Source organism: Giraffa tippelskirchi, chromosome 13, assembly GCF_054371585.1.
Source record: "Giraffa tippelskirchi isolate mGirTip1 chromosome 13, T2T-mGirTip1v1.2.pri, whole genome shotgun sequence".
NCBI lineage: Eukaryota > Metazoa > Chordata > Mammalia > Artiodactyla > Giraffidae > Giraffa > Giraffa tippelskirchi.
Window position 1 is genome coordinate 6,837,979 of NC_137287.1, and position 21,382 is coordinate 6,859,360.

The 21,382-nt window shown below is 50.5% G+C and overlaps 1 protein-coding gene across 2 annotated transcripts in view; it reads left to right on the forward strand.

The window, feature by feature from the left end:
• Positions 1-2,506: 2,506 nt before the first annotated feature.
• The window catches only part of COL26A1 (collagen type XXVI alpha 1 chain), a 164,104-nt gene continuing 145,228 nt past the window's right edge, over positions 2,507-21,382 (forward strand). For both annotated transcript variants that reach the window (XM_081556228.1, XM_081556227.1), the window contains exon 1: positions 2,507-2,757. In XM_081556228.1, the coding sequence (XP_081412354.1) occupies positions 2,600-2,757 (158 nt within the window). In that variant the 5' untranslated portion in view covers positions 2,507-2,599. The remainder of the gene's footprint in view (positions 2,758-21,382) is intronic.

A 21,382-nucleotide genomic window follows, 5' to 3' on the forward strand; every position in this document is an offset into this window, starting at 1 on the left:
AACCTGTGTGCAGGTCAAGAAGCAACAGTTAGAACTGGACATGGAACAACAGACTGGTTCCAAATCGGGAAAGGAGTACGTCAAGGCTGTATATTGCCACCCTGCTTTTTTAACTTATATGCAGAGTACATCATGCGAAATTCCGGGCTGGATGGAGCACAAGCTGGAATCAAGATTGCCGGGAGAAATATCAATAACCTCAGATATGCAGATGACACCACCCTTATGGCAGAAAGTGAAGAATTAAAGAGCCTCTTGGTGCAAGTGAAAGAGGAGAGTGAAAAAGTTGGCTTAAAACTCCACATTCAGAAAACTAAGATCATGGCATCCAGTCCCATCACTTCATGGAAATAGATGGGGAAACAATGGAAACAGTGAGAGAAGATTTAAAATCTTCTTTATTTTTTTGGGCTCCAAAATCACTGCAGATGGTGACTGTATCCACGAAATGAAAAGATGTTTGCTCCTTGGAAGAAAAGCTATAACCAATCTAGACAGCATATTAAAAAGCAGAGACATTACTTTACCAACAAAGGTCCATCTAGTCAAAGCTATGGTTTTTCCAGTAGTCATGTATGGATGCGAAAGTTGGACCATAAAGAAAGCTGAGCACCGAAGAATTGATGCTTTTGAACTATGGTGTTGGAGAAGACTCTTGAGATTCCCTTGGACTGCAAGGAGATCCAACCAGTCCATCCTAAAGGAAGTCAGTCCTGACTATTCATTGGAAGGACTGATGCTGAAGCTGAAACTCCAATACTTTGGCCACCTGATTTGAAGAACCAATTTATTGGAAAAGACCCCGATGCTGGGAAAGATCGAAGGAGGGAGAAGGGGATGATAGAGAATGAGATGGTTGGATGGCATCACCGACGCGATGGATATGAGTTTGAGTAGACTTCAGGAGTTGGTGATGGACAGGGAAGCCTGGCATGCTGCAGTCCATGGGGTCGCCAAGAGTTGGATACGACTGAGTGACTGCACTGAACTGAAATAGTAAAAAAATAAAACAGAAAGCCCAGGCAGGATTTGAGGGAATTGAGTAGATAAGGATGGGCAGTTTGGGGAAAGGGTCAAGGGGACTGGTTATGAAATCTTGGGACTTGTACTCATGAGAGTGGTGGTGGTGGTGGTGGTGGTGGTGGTTTAGTCGCCAAGTTGTGTCTGACTCTTGCCATCCCATGGGCTGTAGCCCACCAAGCTCCTCTGTCCATTGGATTCTCCAGATGAGCATACTGGAGTGGGTTGCCATTTCCTTCTCCAGAGGATCTTCCTGACCCGGGAATCGAACCTGGGTCTCCTGCATTGCAGGCAGATTCTTTACCGACTGAGCTATGAGGGAAGCCCTCAAGAAGGTACATATGGGAATTGTATATATGGATACACACTGAGATATGTAACAGGAGGGTAAGAGCCATGGAACCTGCGCTTTCCCTCCACATTTTCAACAGTATCTTCCTGTTCTTCTTCTGACAACAATCCCACAGTTCTTCTATAAAATGGGTCGCAGTCCACCAAGCATTTCCATACTTGATGGCTTCTCTCCTGTCCTACCAGCATTTTAGGAACTAGGAGCTTCCCACTGTTAGCAGGCGCAGAGCCAGCCTCAGGGCCTCTGCCAGCCCCTAGGATGCTGTGGGGAGAACTGGAAAAAGATGTCAACCTGGGGAGTGGGGCACAGGCTGGATTTCAGCTCCCACTGGCCCTTCGTGCTGGGTACAAGCCCGGAGGGGATGACGCGGTCCAGAAAACACCAACTTGGGGCCAGTCTGGCCTTGGGCTCAGTGTATGATCTGAGACCCAGTTCTCGCACCTGTAAAAGGTGGGATTGTATCACGTCTTCCCCCAGCTCCTTCCCAGATATGATTCTTCACGAATCTGTGAGTCTAGGCACAACTTTGCACCCCATACGGAATGTCTCCTTCCTTCAAAGCATCTTCTTGGCTTAGACAGCTGGCAGGTGACAGAGTCTGGAGGTAAAAATGGGAGATGATTCTGCAGACATCTGGGTGTGCAACGATTTAGTTCAAAGAGCCTTGGACAAGGAGCGTGTTATCTTTCCTGCTTAACTTTTTTGAGCATCAGTTTGTACCTCTGAAAAATGGGAATGGCATCACCTAATACAGACAGCCATGTTGTAGGGATTAAACCACATTGCCCAGGTGAACGTGCCGGGAACAGGGTGGGTGCTCCAGAACGTTTGCGACCTGAAGGTTTGGTTGGAAGGTTTCTAAAAAGCTTCTGTGCGGGGACCCAGGCACAAGGTCTGGCTTTCGGGGCGCGCGGCTCCCGGGATCCCCAGTGGAGCAGGAAACCCGGGCCCCCCCTCCCCCGGCTCGGCCTCCACTGCCGCCTCCTCGGCCCCGGACCGCCGAGGGTTAATGAGAAAGCCCCACGCCCCCTTTGACGGCGCAGAGCCCACCTCGCCGAATTTGAAAAGGCGGCCCTGAGAGGCGTGGGCGCCCCCCAGGCACTTCCAGCTCGGACCCGGGCTCAGCTCGCTCGTCGGCGCGCTCGCTCGGCTCCGGCGGGGGCCGCCGGTGCGCTCCCGACCGTCCTCCCGCCCGGGACTCCGGGTCCCCGCGGGCGGCCGCGCAAGATGAAGCTGGCTCTGCTCCTGCCCTGGGCGTGCTGCTGCCTCTGCGGGTCGGCGCTGGCCACCGGCTTCCTCTACCCCTTCCCGGCCGCGGCCCTGCAGCAGCACGGCTATCCTGACCCGGGCGCCGGCTCCCCCGGCAGCGGCTACGGGGGCCGCCGGTGAGTAGCCGGGGTGGCGGTGGGGGGCGGGCGGCGGGCCCTGGTGGGGGCTCGAGGAAGCCGGGGTCTGGAGGCGCGCGGGGGTTGGGGCTTAGGGGCTGCGGATCATGGGGTTGGGGGTTGGGGGTTGGGGGCGCGGGCGGCCGGGGCTGGGGACGCTGGGTGGTCGAGAACTGGAGGCTTGGGGACTCGGGGCGCTCCGGGGCTGGTGGCGCGGAGGTGGGGTTTGGGGCTTGGGAGGGTGGGATTGGGGGCTGGGGACGCAGGACGGTCGGGGACTGGGGGGTGAGGACACGAGGTGATCGCGTGCTAGGGGCACAGACAGTGGGGGCTGAGGGCGCGGGGCCTCGGGACCCGAAGGTACGGGGCTGAGACTGGGGTGGTCTCTGGCCGCACTCCCCCACCCCACTTCGTTTCCTTGCTCTCCGAACCTTCGCCCTTCGGCTCCTGAATCCGAGCGGAGGCGGCTCAAACCTGCGGCGGGGGTGCGCGGAGGGGGGCGACCGTGGCTGGTTGGAGCTCGGTCGCCCAGTTCCTGCAAGTTCACCGGCTCACGTGGCTCCGCCGCGCTCACCTGCGCGACCGCGGCTTTGTGTTGGGGAGCAGGTTCCCGCGACGCCAAGGCCTTGCATCCGGGCTCCCCACTCGCACGCCGGCCGCCAGAGACACCGGTGGGGCGACTCCGTCTGGCCTTTGGGGCTGGGCCCGCGGAGAAGCCTGGGCTGCGGCTCCCCAGCCACCGGGGAACGAGGACCCGGCTCGGATCGCAAGAGTCCGCGGCGGGCTGGGAGAGGGAGCTGGGTCCCCGAGCCCGCGGTGCCGGGACCCATCCGCGGCCACCTCCTCTGCCGGCAGGTGGCGCGCTGGCCACCCCAGGACGGCTCGGGCAGCGTCTCCTCAATCCGTGATTGAATCCCCCCAGAAAACGCGTGAGCCCGCGAATAGAAGTTGCCAAGTCTTTTCGTTTGCGCAACTCGCCCGAATTTAGCCTTTCCCATTTAATAGTAATTACGACTCACACAGCTGTGTTACCATTCTTGAACACACCCTGCGTTGGTGCCATCCGTCTCTTTTGATCCTAAACCCACCCCAGGGTTAGAGATTAGAGTATAATATTGTCTTTTCTTTAACCGAAGAAACATGGGCTCCGAGAGAGGTCCCCAGGTTCAGTGGCAACTGAGGACTCACCTCCTGTCTTCTTTCTCCAAATCCTGTGCTTTCTAGGGTACCACGGGGCTTATTGTTTACGGAGCAAGGCAAGAAGCGACAGGTCCCGGTTCTTTTGTCCTCCTCCTTGGTGTTTACCAAGCCTGGCAGGGCTGCCAAGGTGAATTCCGGCAGTGCCTTGTATTGAGGAGACCGGGATGTTTTGTGTCGGTACACTGCATGGCTGGTTCAAGCGGTTCTCAGAAGAGCATATAAAAGTACTTCTGGAAAATTTTGCATGCAATTTTATTTCCTTCATTTTGTGTGGAAATGCTCCCCCAAGGCTTCTATTAGTATTATTCTCCAAAAATCCAGAGTAGTGTGGAATCTGCACACTTCTATAGGAGAATATTTAAAAAACTAAGTTTTTCAAGTTGAAAAATGATATGTTTAGGGTCTCACTTATGAAAAATTCAATCTATATGTAGCTGTATATATATATATATGTATATAGTTGGTAATACTTAATAATACTGTGTGTGCTCAATCATGTCCAACTCGTTGCAACTCCATGGACTGTAGCCTGCCAGGCTCCTCTGTTCATGGGATTTTTCAGGCAAGAATACTGGAGTGGGTTGCCATTTCCTCCTCTAGGGGATTTTCCCGACCCAGGGATTGAACCCATCTCTCCTGTGTCTCCTGCTTTGGCAGGTGGATCCTTTACCTCTGTGCCACCTGGGGAGCCCATATAAAGTTTGTAGGAAACCATTTTTGGCAGTTTCCCATATGGAGAGACCTGGGCTTGACCAGATCAGAAGAGAGAGTGAAAGAGAACTCCCATTCCCTCCACCCCCGTCCCCGCTCTGTCTGCTTGTATCTTGTTTGCATATTTTACAAGGAGTGTATACCCATATATTACTTTTGTAATTCAAAAGTGTGTGTTGTGTGGATTGGGGGTGGGGAGGGGAGGTGGAAAAGGCTCCTGCAGCCTGGACTGTGCGTGCTGAGAGGGACCAGATGGGAAGTCCATGCAGGGAGCCAGTGAATAGGGGATGCGGGTTCTGGTGTTTGGTAGATTGGTACTTGGGGACTTCCAGAGATAATTTGGAAGGGATGGTTTTGGCACAAATACAAAGAGTCCCAAACAAATGTCATCTCGCAGAACTCTTTCCACCAGGATGGGAGCAGGGAGAAGGTGTATTACATTCTGGGAGGAACTGGATGAATGTGTGGAAAATGGGTTTCCAAATGGGATACTGGGAGGTGTTAAGGAGGCTTGGGGCAGGTTGGGATAGATGCTTTGGAGCCTGACTGAGCCTTTCCACCCGAAGGCCTGCGTGGGCACTGCAGGCACTAGATTCGGGTCTGGGCGAGTTGTGGGCTGGTGTCACGCGTTCCTGAGTCTGATTCACTCCAGAAGCAGAAGGCTTGGGGACAGCGTTTGGCACCGGGCTCTTCACAGCGTTGGCCTCTGCTTGGCTCCATACGTATGTTTACAGTGGCTTGGTTTCAGTTGATGGGCAGGGTGACAGGGCTGTTTCTTGACAAATGGTCTTCTCTTATTTCATGGTTACTGGTCCTGTATTCTCTTTTCTCTGTGTGTGTATGTGCCTGTGCCTGCCCTCCTGGACTGGGCATCTGGGTCTGACGTGTTCTGGGTGCGACGTGTTCTGGGTGCATCTTGCTTTTTACGCAGGGGTGCTCTGCTCTGGTCACCTCCATCACAAGCCCAGCGTGGGCCCCTCTGATGAAACTATTTTGGCAGAAAGAAGAGGACATCAATTCCTTAGAGACCTGTTTCCAGTAAAATCTTGCAGCCCTGTGTTTGGGCCACTAATGACTTTTGTCAGCCACAGAGGGTTCAGATGCCAAGTAAAAGCTAAAGAGAAACATAACATTAATTGACCGAGGGGCTTGCATACGGATGGAGCCACCAGCTCCACACCCTAGTCCTTCCATTCTACCTGAATAAGGCTAACACATTGGTGAAGCTCTTTGAAGTGAAAGTGAAAGTCGCTCAGTCATGTCTGCCTCTTCATGACCCCATGGACTCTACAGTCCAAGAATTGTCCATGCCAGAATACTGGAGTGGGTAACTGTTCCCTTCTCCAGGGTATCTTCCCAACTCAGGGATTGAACCCAGGTCTCCCGCATGGCAGGTGATTTCTTTACCAGCTGAGCCACCAGCTTGTGTATTTTATTCTTCTTCCTGCGTCCCTCCCCCGATCATTCCCTCCCTCCCTGTCACAGATGGTGATTAGATGTCTCATCTGTTGTCACCTCCTCATCTCTGTATCCAACTCGGAAGGGTCCAACACAGCAGTGAGTGATCAGAGCATGAGTGAAAACCAGAGGAAGGACCCCTCCATCCCATTCTGGGTGCACAATTCTCAGCTGGGGAGGGAGAGGTTTTAATTTGAATAAGAGTTTTAATATTAATTCTTGGAGTGAGAATGTTCTGCTAAGAGAAACCAGAAGAGTGGCGAAGATCTGCCCAGATTTTAAGCAGAGGAAGGAATGAATACACCCACAGGGTGGGGTCATGGGGCAGGGGCGAGGGACGGAGTTGCTTTTGGTTCTGCCCTGAAGAATGGCTCGCGTTCTGTAAACCTGTTCCTCCTGTATAGGGTGTGAGGCTTGCGGACAAAGGGAGATCACGGGCTGCAAGGCTGAGTGTCTACAGGTTATACAGTAAGCTAACGGGTGGTTAAATAAGTAGGTTTGATCTTCCAACCTTGATGAGTAATTACTCCGTATAGTCAAAGGTCTGGATAGTCAAAGCTATGGTTTTTCCAGTAGTCATGTACGGATGTGAGAGCTGGTCCATAAAGAAGGCTGAGCGCCGAAGAATTGATGCTTTTGAATTGTGGTGCTGGAGAAGACTCTTGCAAGTCCCTTGGACTACAAGGAGATCAAACCAGTTAATCCTGAAGGAAATCAACCTGGAAAACCAAGTCCAAAGAGGAATTCTCAGATACTTTAGAATTCACTGCTCTGGAAAATGGTGGTAGGAGGAAGGCTTCTCATGGACCAGCTGTCTTCATTGCTTTTTTTTCTTAAATTTGTTGGCAGGGAAGCCTGGCGTGTGGCAGTCCATGGGGTCGGAAAGAGTCAGGACTGAGAGACAGAACAGCCTCTTCTTTGTTGTTGTTGTTGTTGTTTAGTCACTAAGTCATATCCAGCTGTTTTCGAGGTCTTGGACTGCAGCTCGCCTGGCTCCTCTCTCTTCCACCGTCTCCCAGAGTTTGCTCAAATTCATGTCCATTGAGTTAGTGATGCTCTCTAACCGTCTCATGCTCTGCCACCCCCTTCTCCTTTTGGTTCAATCTTTCCCAGCATCAGGGTCTTTTCTAATGAGTCGGCTCTTCACATTAGGCGGCCAAAGTATTGGAGCTTCAACTTCAGCAACAATCCTTCCAATGAATATTCAGGGTTAATTTCCTTTAGGATTGACCGGTTTGATTTCATTGCTGCCCAAGGGACTCTCAAGAGTCTTCTCCAGCACCACAACTTGAAAGCATCAATTCTTCGGCATTCAGCCTTTTTTATGGACCAGCTCTCACATCCGTACATGACTACTGGAAAAACCATAGCTTTGACTAGATGGGCTTTTGTCAGCAAAGTGATGTCTCTGCTTTTTAATATGCTGTCTAGGTTTGTCATAGCTTTTCTTCCAAGGAGCAAATGTCTTCTAATTTCATGGCTGCAGTCATCATCCACAGTGATTTTGAAGCCCAAGAAAATAAAATTTGTCACAGCTTCCACTTTCCTCCCTTCTGTTTGTCATGAAGTGATGGGACTGAATGCCATGATCTTAGTTTTTTTAATGTTGAGTTTCAAATCAGCTTTTTCACTCTCCTCTTTCACAGTCATCAAGAGACTCTTTAGTTCCTCTTCATTTTCTTCCATTAGAGTGGGATCATTTGCCTATGTGAGGTTGTTGATATTTCTCCTGGCAATCTCGATTCCAGCTTGTGACTCATCCAGCCCAGCATTTGGCATGATGTACTCTGCATATAAGTTAAATAAGCAGGCTGACAATATACTCCTTTTGCAGTTTTCAGCCAGTCAGTTGTTCCATGTCTAGTTCTAACAAGAGGCAGTGACCAAAATCATCCTCTTCTTTAAAAGAAGGCTTTTCCCCTTCCGTCATTAACTTGGTGAAGATGGCCAGTTGTCCTGTAGAATCCCAAGTTCTAGATTTGGCTGGCTACTCCCGAGTGGTGTAAATAATTTGATCCACTATCCCCTGTATCTCATCGATATTAGAGGTTAGGTGTGAATGTTTGGTTAGATTTCAGTTCAGTTCAGTTCAGTTCAGTTCAGTCGCTCAGTCATGTCTGACTCTCTGCGACCCCATGAACCACAGCACTCCAGGCCTCTCTGTCCATCACCTACTCCCGGAGTCCACCCAAACCCATATCAATTGAGTTGGTGATGCCATCCAACCATCTCATCTTCTGTCGTCCCCTTCTCCTCCTGCCCTCAATCCTTCCCAGCATCAGGGTCTTTTCTAATGAGTCAACTCTTCACATCAGGTGGCCAAAGTATTGGAGTTTCAGCTTCAACATCAGTCCTTCCAATGAACACCCAGGACTGATCTCCTTTAGGATGGACTGGTTGGATCTCCTTGAAGTCCAAGAGACCCTCAAGAGTCTTCTCCAACACCACAGTTCAAAAGCATCAGTTCTTCGGTGCTCAGCCTTCTTTATAGTCCAACTCACATCCGTACATGACCACTGGAAAAACCATAGCTTTGACTAGATGGGCTTTTGTCAGCAAAGTGATGTCTCTGCTTTTTAATATGCTATCTAGGTTGGTCATAACTTTCCTTCCAAGGAGTAAGCATCTTTTAATTTCATGGCTGCAGTCACTATCTGCAGTGATTTTGGAGCCCAGAAAAATAAAGTCAGCCACTGTTTCCACTGTTTAGGATCTTTTATTTGAGAGAGTGGGGGAGGGCAAGAATGCTTCATAGTTGGTCTGGTGGATCTTGTTAGATCATGTGTTATGGATTGAATGTTTATGTTCCCTCCACCCCCCAATTCATATGTTGAAGCCCTAACTCTCAGTGTGATGGCATTTAGAGGTGGGGCCTTGGAAGATAATTATGAAGATGAAGATTTAGATGAGGTCATGAGGGTTGGGTCCCCATGATGGGAATGGTGTCCTTGTAAGAAGAGGAAGAGAAACTAGAGTGCCCTCTCTCACTCTCCCTTCCCGTGTGTAGACACCGAAGTCTGCTGTCCGCAAGCCAAAAATATAGTCCTTATCAGGAACTGAATCGGCACCTTGATCTTGGACTTCCCAGCCTCCAGATCTGAGAAATAAATGTCTAGAGTCTAAGCCACTCAGTCTGTGGTATTTTGATAAGGCAGCCCGAGCTGACTAGAACTGGTGGACATGACTTTTTTTCTCCTGGAGAGTTGGGTTTTAGACCTCCACCAGAATACCACTGTCTACAGGTTCCCACTTCCTCCTCTCTCTTTTCTTCTCAATTCATTTTGAAGAAACTAGGCCTTTGATAGCATTCTCCTTGTTTAAGGTTTTGTTGATTATAGGGCTCCCCTGCTGGCTCAGCGGTAAAAAATCCACCTGCAATGCAGGAGACGAGGGAGACGTGAGTTCGATCCCTGGGTCAGGAAGATTCCCCCGGTGAAGGAAATGGCAACCCACTCCAGTATTCTTGCCTGGAAATCCCCATGGACAGAGGAGCATGGTGGACTATAGTTCATGGGGTGACAAACAGTAGGACACGACTGAGCAACTAAGTCTTATACAGAGGTGGTGTACTAGTTATACTGTTCTACACTTAGCTTTGTTGTTTCATGATGGACTGTGGAGATCACTGTAGATCAGGGCATAGATAGCTTTCTGCATTCATTTTGTTTTTCACAATTTAAAAATTTGTGGTTAAAATTTTTTTAACTACATAAACCATAAAATTTACCATCTTAACCATCTTTAAGTGTAGAGTTCAGTGGTTTTAAATACACTGAGTGTTGTCTACCTGTCACCACCATCCATCTCCAGAATGTTCATCTTGCCTGCATTCATTTTGGTAGCTTTATAGTTCTTGGTGGTGAAAACGACTGTAGTTTTTTTCAGTGAGTCCCCTGCTAATAGACATTGTGTTATTCTAACCTTTTGTGTCACATGTAATGCCACAGTAAATAGCCTTGTGAGTTATTCATTTCATATTTTTAAATTTTTTTTAAAAAACTTTATTTTATTTTTGGCTGTGCTGGGTCTTCATTGCCGCACAGGCTTTTCTCTAGTTGCGGCGAGTGGGGGCTCCTCTTGAGTTCTGGTGCTAGGACTTCTCATGACGGTGGCTTCTCTAGATGCGGAGCACAAGCTCTAGGGTGCGTGGGCTCAGTCGTTGTGGCTCCCAAGCTCTAAGGCACAGGCTTATTAGCTCCTCGGCATGTGGAATCTTCGCGGACCATGGATCGAACCCGTGTCTCCTGCATGGGCAGGTAGATTCCTTACCACTGAACCACTAGGGAAGCCCCTCATTTCATATTTTTGCAAATGCCTCTCTAAGATGCATTTTAAAAAGTGAGTTTTCTGAGTGAGAAGGTAAATACATGCAGATAGTACAGAAGTTACACTGTTTTGTATTCCCATCAGCAGGTTTTTCTTGGGATGTATTTGAAGATGACACTTCAGTGATGCTGAGTCAAAATAGCCTTGGGGGGTGATGAAAGCAGCCTTCCCTGGCCAATACCACCTGTCAGCTCTGCTCACCCCTCACATTTGTGAGGTCACATATGGAAGGCTGAATGTATGGCTTAATGTTTAAAATATATAATGGGCTTCCCTCGTGGCTCAGATGGTAAAGAATCTGCCTGCAATGCAGGAGACTGTGTTCGATCCCTGGGTCAGGAAGATCCCCTGGAGAAAGGAATGACAACCCATTCCAATATTCTTGCCTGGAGAATCCCATGGACAGAGGAGCCTGGCAGGCTACAGTCCATGGGGTTGCAAAGAGTTGGACACTGAGGGTCTAACACTATAAACTGTTAAAATAAATTCTGTCACTGACCTTGACAAACACACCCTCCTAATGACCTGAGGGTGGGGGTTGAGGCTCACGTTTAGAAATCTTGCCACCGTGAATTTTGTGCGGAGGCTTGGCGGTGCAGGAAGAACCCTCCTTCTCTTCGCTTCTTGTGCCCCGGACACCTCGCCCTGGTCAGGCCTCAGCCACATACCCTGAATACTCCCATCCAGCCCACCACCCGCTCCTCACCCAACCACTGCCACTTGGCCGTATCTCCTGCCTGAATGTGTCTGGGGAGGGAGTTCTGGACCCCTGGGTACCCACCCTTGTTCTTAGGAGGGCTGTGGGCTCTGGGGGTCATATCCCCTTAGCCCCATGGTCTCCTTGCCCTGTGGGGTAGGATGTGGCCAGAGGGGGGCCAGATTGGGGCCCTGCCACTCACTCACTGCCTAGGATGGGGCTCCTCTTGCCCAGGCTTAAGGCAGTTCTGGGGGGATGTGGAGTGAGTCTTGGGGATGGAGCAAGGATACGTGTACCCCAAATCCTCAAAAGTTGGATGCCCTTTCCCCAGATGACCATGGTCACAAAAGGTTGCGGTGACTGAGCTAAGCTATCTGTGTCCAGATGTTCCCTTCCCGTGTCCTCTCTGCCTGGTCCCCTGTTAGACTGTGAGGACCACAGGGGATGTCACCTGCCTTTTGGGGGCCCGGCCCAGGGCCAGGAATAGAGTCGGGCCCTGCCAGTTGTGTGGAGTGAACCAGATTGCATCCACCAAGGACCCACTGAGGCTGTGAATTCAGAGCGGATGCAGGTCCTGCCGGTGGTCACTCTGCAGGCGAGTGGCATGGGACACGCAGTAGCTGGGGATGAAAAGATCCCTTCCAGAGATGACGGGGAGCTTAGGGGAAGGAGGTTCCAAGGTGGCTCACAGGGATTTTGTTCTGGCTCTTTTAGAAACACATCTATATTCTGGCCTGACCTTCAGAACTTTTACCGATTTTCACACTGTTCTAAGAAGTGACGGGATGGAGTTCAGAACTTGTGACTGCTTTTGGTTTTCCTTTTAGAAACTCTCTGGCCAGTCAAGGTTTTGGAAAGGGTCTGATCCCTGATATGCTGACAGTGCTGGACCCGGGCTATTTCTTCCTTCTTCCTCCGGGCCTCCCACCTGCCTCCCTCCCCCCGGCTTCCCAGGCGGGGCCCTTGTACCAGTGCAGGGGCCAAGGCGCAATGCTCAGCAGGGTCCACACTTGGAGTTCAGGGCTTTGTGCTTACTGCCTCCCACTTCTCAATACTCAGCCTTGAATGCATGCTTTGTAAGGGAAGTCTGATGGGACCATGAGGCACCAGGGACTTGATCCTTAGCGTTGACCATGACCCACCTCTCAACACCTCCTACTACCTCCCTGGTGTTTGTTCTCCGCTACTCACTCCCCACCCTCGGGCACCCCAGGTCCACCTGGCCTCCCCCTCTTCACCCCTGCCCAGTGACCACTGCCACCCTCTGCCTCTGGCTGGAGCCTGGATGTGCACTCCGAGAGGGTGGGATTGGGTGCGTGCACCCTGTGGCACCCTGGAGTGGGGCATGGCAGCTGTAGCCCCCGCCCTGGGCTGGCAGTACCATAGTGTGCTCAGTGGGTGACTCAGCAGGGCAGAGCCTCTGGCTACCCTGATCCTGGCATGTTCTGGGGAGAGATGGTAATACCCTGGAAGGGTGCCCCTCCACCGTATGATGACGGGCCCTTGGTAGGGGGAGATGCCTGGCTTGACTTCCCTGCTCCTGACATGGGCGACGCTACAGCTTGCTGGCTAGCGGGAAGGGTGGCGTGCGCGTGCAGTTACACCCCGTGGAGTTGAGGGGAGGGCTCTGCCCTTGCTAACCACGAGGATCTGCGCGCGTGACAGAACCCAAGTGAAACACTGAACAAATGACAGGTCGAGAAAGAGAGAGACAGATACTATCTTTACTGATCCGGCTTTTTGAATGAGGGGTCCTGTAACTTCAATCTGTACTGCATCCCACAGATTATTTAGCTGGTCTTCGATACAGCATGCCCTAAACAACAGGGCACTGACTGGCTCATCAGGATGAGCTGGGGAAATTGAAGAACTGGATAACCAGACCCATGCAGACTCAGGAAGTCTAAGGCCTGGAGAGCTGTATCTAATGGCCTCCCCAAGTGTGTTTTTTGTGGTGTTTTTTTTTTTTTTTTTGGTGCAGCCAGTTTTGAGGAGCACTGTGTGGAGAACAGGGTTTGTTTTTTTTTTTTTTTGAGATTCTTTCATCATGACCCAGAGTAGGAAATACCTTTTATATGGTGCTTGAGTCTGTGCATGTGCACTTACACGTGCACACACACACACACCCTTGAAATGTTTCACAAAATCGTGCTTACTATTACCATATGTGATCCTTTCTTTTTTATTGTATTCTATCTAGTTCATAAAAAAGTGCTTGCCAAGACTCAGAAAATTGATTCCACAGCCCCTCTGCCTTAGGACCTGCAGTGGGAGACCCCTTGCTCTGGGGAAATGCAGGGGTCTTTTGGCTTCCCACCCCCTCATCCTGGTTCCTGTGCCTCATCCTCTAGGCTCATCTCTGACTCTGAAGTCTTTTTCTTGTTGTTTCTGCTGAGCTGAGGTGCTTGTCTTGTCCACTCTCCACCCCATACCTTGGCTCCACCCTCTTCTGGGGCAGTCACAAAACCTCCTCCTTCAGGAAGTCTTCCTGGATTGCTCTGTTCCCTTCTCTGTGGGCAGTTTCCTGTGCCTCCTGTATCTGTGTTTGCCGGTGGGCTTTGTACCAAGAACTCACTTCCTGTTCTCCTTTCCTGAAGATAGAATCATTTCTCCTACCTATTTCCTCCCGAGCATGGCTCTGACTGGTCCACCAGGGCCCTGAATGCATGAGCCAGCCTGTGCCTTGAGCCTGGGCTGTCTGCCACCCACCCATGTGAGCTTATCCAAGCTGGGAGTTTAACCACCCAACCTTCTCAGCCCACAGTCAGTCAGCAGGCTGGAGTTAGGGGCTGAGCCTTGGGGGCAGGGGCTCTCTGCCCTGAGCCTTGAATGGGAGAGGCTCTCTGCTGATTCCACAGGAGTGGATGGTCCTTTCCGCCTACTCATGGGCCTCATCCCTGCCACTGGATCCACGGTGCCTGGAGCCTTACCTTCAAAAATTTACTAACAAGAACCTACTGCATGTTAGTGCTGGGGTAGTGAGATGACTGCTGATTCAGACTTAGCCTCTGCCCTTGATGAGTTCAGAGGCTGGTTGGGGAAGCCCCCAGAGCAAGTGGTGGAATTTGCTGTGACACAGATGTGTGCAAAGTGGGTCAGGTAGGCAAGGAGCATATGAGCAAATACCAGTTTAGGGAAGCTAGGTGTGTGGGTGTTTGGGCATCTTTATGTCTAAGTTTTCTCCTCTGTGAAATAGGGGTGATCAGATCTACTTTGTAAGGTTGTTGTAGGCTTAGATGAGTGAAAATTAAAAGTGCTTTGAGAAATATGTCATAAACATTCTGTTCATGCTTGTGATGTGTAGTGTGCTAGCCTTGCAAAGAGTGCCAAGAAGGGGGCTTTCACAAATCTAGGAGGCCACAGAATCCTATGGCTGGGACGGTGCTCCACACTCTGCTTTTGTGTGTGTGCTCAGTCATGTCTGACTCTTTGTCACCCCATGGACTGTGGCCCACCAGGTTTCTCTGTCCGTGGGATTTCCCAGGCAAGAATACCTGAATGGTTGCCATGCCCTCCTCCAGGGGATCTTTCCCAACCAGGGATTGAACCCGTGTCTCCTGCAATGCAGTCAGATTCTTTACTACTTGAGTCATCAGGGAAGCCCGTTCCAGACTCCACACCTTGGGAGACGCTGGCCTGGTGGACCAAGGCTACATGCCAAGGTCTTTTAGAAGAGTCACCTTTGAAGTGGGTCTTGTAGGGAGAGCGGAGGTGTTCTCTGCAGTGACTGGGAAGGGCGTTTCAGGCGACAGAACAGCTGCCTGAGGGCTGGCAGTGTGGGGCAGGTGGGGCCTTCGGAGTCTGAGGGCGAAGCCTCTTTTCTGCCACCCTAAGGGGCCTGGGCTTTGTGTCAAGACTTGGTCACAGTGGGTCCTATGCCAGCTTTACTGGTGTGGAGGAGACAGGCAGAAGGAAGAGAAGCAGAGGAGAAGAGCAGCTAACGGGCCGGTAGGGATGGAGTTGAGAGAGGAGCGCTCAGCATCTGTGCGGTTGGCAACATTGGGCCCCTGGGTGGACGGAGGACCAGTGGGAGCAGATTGTAGCCTCGAGCCCCTGGTCTTTCCCAGAGCCTGAGGGAGGCCAGTAGCTGGCTCTTTGGCTCCCTGGAACCTGGTAAAGGCTCCACGGTGTTTTCTTAGCTTTGAAAAGCAACACGGCGTGGGGTTCACGCACCTTGTGTTTTTGTCAAATTCTTGTATTTTTAACATCTAGGGCAGGCTCACACGTCTCAGGTGTTCCACGGTTGCTTTTTTGAGCAAGTGAATCAAGAAGTGGCTTGAGCTCCGTCCTCTGGGAAGCTGAGGGGATGGCCTCTGCCCCTGTGCGGTTCTGTCATTCTAAGAGGTCCTGGCGTGAGGTCATTGTCTGTGCTTTGTCCCCACCAGACCAATTCTAGAAGCTGTGTTTAGGGGAGCCACAGAGGTCACCCTGCTTTAGGGGATCCTGCTTCTTCCTTTGAAGTAGGAAAGTGAAAAAGTGAAAGTGATAGTCACTCAGTCGTGTCCAACTCTTTGCGACCTCAGGGACAGTAGCCCGCCAGGATCCTCTGTCCATGGGATTCTCCAGGCAAGAATATTGGAGTGGGTTGCCAGTCTCTTCTCCAGGGGATCTTCCTGACCCAGGGATCCAACCTGGGTCTCCTGCATTGCAGGCAGATTCTTCACCATCTGAGCCAGCTTTGAAGTAGGAGTGGGTGGAAATCACACAGAATGGCCTGAATGTGACTATCTGGTGAGGCCTTCCCCTCAGGCCCCCGGGTTTTCTGCATCTGCTCGCCCTTCATCTCGCTGTCCGCTCTCCTCCTCGACCACCCACCCCCCCACCACCCCCGGCCAGCCTCTCTGTTATTTTAAAATTCATTCCCAGAGAAACAATTCCTATGGCAATAAGAACACGACTCCAGGCTTCTCTTGGCTTGAACTGGTCCGACACTTCATTGCCACTTCGAGTGTGCGAGCTGGACACGGACCAACTCTGCCTGGGGCGGGGAAATTGAGTAACAATAACTAACTGTTAGAGGATTTTCGGGAATCCTGCAGCGGATCCTTGGGTAGGAGACACACAGCACACTGTTCTCCTCTCTGAAGAATCAGGGGGTCCCCAGCCTCCTTGCCTGGTTCCTCCTTGCCCTGCCTCCCAGAAACATCCCAGGGTCGAAATGGTTCTTTGGTGGCCTGGACGAGACCACCTTGAGAGGAGCTGGATCCAGTCCAGGTTAATTCTGTAACACTCCGGCGAGAGGCAGGGGGCCCCCATCTCCTGGGCCTCCGTCTGCCCCAACCCTAGCCACCTCCAGAGTGATGGGTGGGAAGGTCAGAGCTGGCCATGCTGACTGCTGACCTCTGCCAGCTCCCCTGCCGCCCATAGTGATGTTGCCAAGCTTGTTCTGTCAGGTGTTAATGGAAGTTATGAGAAGCAGCCTGGGAAGTGCTCGTGAACCAAGCTTGAGAGTTTCCTTCAGAATGAGGGAGGGAGTGAAGAGCAGGCTCTGAAGCCAGGCAGCCTGGCTCTGAATTCTGGCTCTGGGTGGTCCTGACCGAGTCACCTGACCTCTCTGTGCCTCAGTCTCCTTATCTGTAAAATGGGCACAATCGCAGTGTTTCCTCCCTTGGGTCATTCTGGGGCTTCAGTGAGTTTATATTCACAAAGGACTTGGAACAATATCTAGTAAACACTCTGTGCAGCCCCATGAAGTGATAAAGGCTTTCCCAGAGTGGGCAGTGTGCTGCTGGGCCTTGTAGAGCTTGGGAAGAAGCGGGGGTTTGCAGACATTTATGGCCACCAGATCCTTTTTTGGCCAGATGCTGTGCTCTGGGGAAGACTGGCCTAGTGGGTCAGGGTTAAATGCCTCAGTGGTTATGGCAGTGTCCACCTTTTGCAGAGGACCTCTTTCTGTGGGTCATTTGCAACCTCATCCTGCAGTCGCCCCCACTGATGCTGTAGGGGAGCCAGAGAAATACAGAAGGGAGAGGCCAGTTGGTTTTTCTGAATCCCTTAGACCCCTCTCAGGTTTTCATGGCCAAGAGTGAAGGATGGGGGCCCATCCTCACTTCCAGCAGAACCTCAGCCACTGGTGGGGAGTGAGCACTGAGGGTTGCCCTTGGAATATGATTGGGGAGCAGATTGGAGGGTCTGGGGTCCTGAGATGCCCATGGTGAGTCAGAGGCAGAGGAGTTCTGAGGAGCTTCGTGTCCCAGGAATGTGACAGCTGAGGGGGCCTCATGTGGCCCCAGGATGGGGGAGAAGGGACCAGGGGATCCACACTCAAGCCAGCCCTTCCCTTCATTGACTCAGTGTGTCACGCGTAACATGAAACTAACAGGATTGGGCTGAGATCAAATGAGGAACGTGTTTGTGAAATATGCAGACTAATTATTACTCAGTGTGGCCTGCTTACTGGCCGAGGGCCCCAGCTCTGCAGCTCCGTCTGGCCCAAGTCCACCCTCTGAATAAGACCAGGGGCACCAACACTTGCAGGGGGATGTACGTTTACTGTGTGTGCATGGGTGTGTGCACCCGTGTGGTGTTTGCGGCCATGCCTGGCTGTGGTTTGCAGTGGAAACATCTTTTGTCTTTGAAAGTATCTGGTCCCCTCCCCTTTCCTCATTCTGGAAGGTATGAGACTCGGTGGCATTTACCGGGAAGCCCCCTAGTTCCTAGCACTCAGGAGGCCCAGCTGAAGGGCTGCTCTGCTTTGGAGCCCTTGTGAAGTCTCAGACTTTCCTCTTGCCCAGAAGGTAGCTTCTGGAATCCAACCTTGCTGCAGGCTGCAGGCTGCCCGCTGACCCTGCCACTCCTGCTGGCCCCTGGAGGCGCCAGGGACTTTGGGGAGAATGGTGGCAGTTTCCTTCTGATTTGGCTCCAGCTGTCTGCACCCCGACCAGTTGCCTCTGGCATCTGACATTTTTGTCATTCCTGCAAGGGCTTATCTGGGGAGTCTGCACGTACCTCTTCCTGCCCCTCTGTGATGGATTTGGCTAAGTGTCTGATTCTCCCTTCCGAGAGGTCTCAACCTGCCCAGACACCCTCTATTTGGGGGGTCATGAGTTCCTGGGTCTCTTCGGGCTTTGCCAGGCTCCTTCTCTCTTTTGTCCCATGAGTGATGATAACAATTAGCTCAGATCCTGAAAGTCTTCATGGAAGAAGTCCGAACACGTGCCTTCCTGGAGAGGAAGCTGAACAAATGGGAGAGACCCCTGTATCAGGGGCTTGGAGGGAGCACAGTCTGACCCCTCCTAGCCTACTTCTTGTCTCTCTGGGTGCTCTGCTCATCTCTGGCTACCCTTTAATCTCAAGCTGCTTCCTGCCCCAGGGCCTTTGCACTGCCTTGACTAGTCTTTGCTTTCTCTTAGCCTAGTTAGTTCCTGCTCAAAGCTTAGAGATCAGCTTAAACATCATCTTCAGGGAATCTTTTGCTGCCACCCCCTCAAGGTAAGGTCAGGACCTTTTGTTAAATGCCCTCAGAACTTACTCTCCTACTTAGAATCTCATGATAACTGTAAGTCAATCCTATAATTAATTGATTGATAATTAATAGCTGTCCAAGACTATAAGTCCTCTGAGGATAGGGGTCCCTGCTGTATCTCTAGGTTCTTGCAGAGTGCCCGGGTTACAGAGAGCATCCTGGAAAGGACTAACCACTTTGCAAGCTGTACTAGCTTCTTACTGCTGGTGTAACAAATGACCGTAAACTTTGTGACTTAAAACAGCCCGCATGTATTATCTTACAGTTCTCAAGGTTAGACGTCTGAAGTGGGTCTCACTAGGATGAAAGGTATTCGCAGGATTGGTCCTTCTGGAAAAGAATCCATTTCCTTGCTTTTTCCAGTTTCTGATCTCAGGTTGCCTCAGCCTGCAGCACCCTGGAGCAGGGCTCAGGTTCCCAGCCAAAGCCTGAGGCTGGGTTGAGCTGCTGAGAATGCCACATCTTGACCCCCTAGACCAGTGGTCGGTGACAAGGGCCCTGGATCTTGGACTTCGGAGAAAAGAATTCCCACAAAGACAGAAAGTAGTGAAACAAGTTAAGTATTTATTAAAAAGGGAAAAAAAGTACAGCACATGTGCATGGATGCAGGGGTGGGTTCAGAGAGAGAGAGAGTTGCTGAGTTGTGTTCTCATGGCAGTTTGAATTACTTTTATGGGTCATTTCTTCCAGTTTTCCTTGGCCAATCATTTTGATTTGCCTGGTTCACAGCCCATATATTGTTCATCTCAGGATCCTAGAAATGTGTGCGCATGCGTCTCTTAGCTAAGGCGGATTTTACCAAAAAGACGTCTGGATAGGGCATGCCTTGGCATCACTCCCCTTTTGACCTCCAAGGAGCCTTTTCCGCATATGTGTGGTTGGGGAGATCTCCTGACATGGAGAATGAGAAATACATGGTCTGGGCGGGGCCCAGCCACCTGCCTTAACTGTCCTGCTGTTCTCATCTTGGAGTTTCAGGTCACAGGGAATGAATCTCCAATGGCTTTACGCTGGTGGTAGTGGTGGTGGAGGGGCCCATCTGCCTCCTGCCTCAGTTCTAGAGGCTTCTGGCATTCCTTGACTTCTGGTTCCTCCCTCCACCTTCAAAGGGCATCCTCCAGCCCCTCTCTCTGGTTCTGATCCTCCTGCCTCTGTTTTATAACACCCTTGTGATTAGGTTGGACCCACCTGGATAACTGAGGCTTAGCTCCCCACTTCAAGATCCTCAACTTCATCACGATTGCAAAATCTCTTTCACCACATGAGATAACATATTTGCAGGTTCCCAGGGCTAAGATAAGTACATCTTTTGGGACTGGGCATTATTTTGCCCCCCATCGCACAAATGGAAATGAAAAGGGAATGATACGCCAGACAGTTGGAGCCTTGGAGAGTTGTATTGATCCTAGATTTCAGACAGTATTAAGATTGAAAGTGTCTTTGAGCTTCAAAAGCCTGTTAAGACTCAGCCTTGTGGGAAGAGTTGTGATAAAGACATGGCTTCCCACCTAAGTTTTTACATAGGTTGTGAGGTAGGAATTTAACTTTAGTTCCCCCCACCCCAAACCTCCCCTCACGCTTCTACTGAATAATCCATCTATTCCCAATAATTTGAAATGCTGTGTTTTTTTTTATCGCATACTAAATTTCGCAATATAGACAGCTTTTTTTTTTTCTCCCTGAACTGTTAATCTGATCTGGTGCCAAAAATTGCACTATTTTAATTACTGTATCTTTATTCTATGTTTTGTTAGTTGACAGAGCAATTCCTCTTTCGCTGTTCATCTTTATCAAAATATTCTTAGCATGTGTTGTACATTTTTCTTTTGGGGGAATTTTAGAATCATCTTGTCCAGTTCTATAAAACGTGCTGTTGGGGTTTTGATCTAGACTGTGTTGACTTAGTGGATTAATAGAATTCAGCGCTTATAATGTTTCATGTTTTTCAGAAACAAGGAACACTGCTCCATTTATCCTGACCTTGTTAGATTTATTCCTGGGCGTTTTTTAGTTTTTATTGCTGTCATGTTCTGTTTGTTCCCTGACACTTGTGAATGTTTGTATCTGGCAAATAGGAAAACTTGGTTTGGAGCAGATTGGTTTTATATACTGCTACCTTCAGGCATTAAAACATGCTTTAACGGTTTTTCAGATGGTTCTCTAGATTTTTGAGGTAGAGAACCTTGTTGTCTTCCAGTGTGTATGTGTGTGTATTTGTGTGTTGGTCATTGTGTAAGTCAGCATCTTGGTTGAGTTGGAAGAATGGGGTTTCATCTTGCTTACGAAGTATGATGAGGTAGAGGGCTCTGAGGAGAGAGAAAAGAAAGTGGGTTGTGGTTTGGTCTCAGCCAGAATCATCTTCTCTGCTCCCTCTTCTCCTCCCTGTCTACAAAGATGATGATGTATTCGCCTCACTTCTTGGTTTATAGGTAGAATGTTTTTGGAGTCAGAGGACCCAGGATTCACCTACCTTTCCCTCCCCTCCATCCCCCCATTTGTTAAACAAACAGCCTAATAATGGACTGTGGTTTCTCGACTCCTTGTAGGGTCAATCATTCTGATTTGAGGCTAAATTATTCTGCCATTATCACCCATCTGTCCTTTCCTCCCCCATCAGCAACAACTTATTCTTCCTGAGGACAGCCCTGGTCCTAGACTGTGAGCTGTCAGCTTCTGTTTGGTCTATCTCTTTCTCTCTAACAAAGCCAGCATCTGTTTGAAGCGGGAGAGGAGGTGAATGCGGAGCTGAGGGTGGAGAGTGTGTGAAT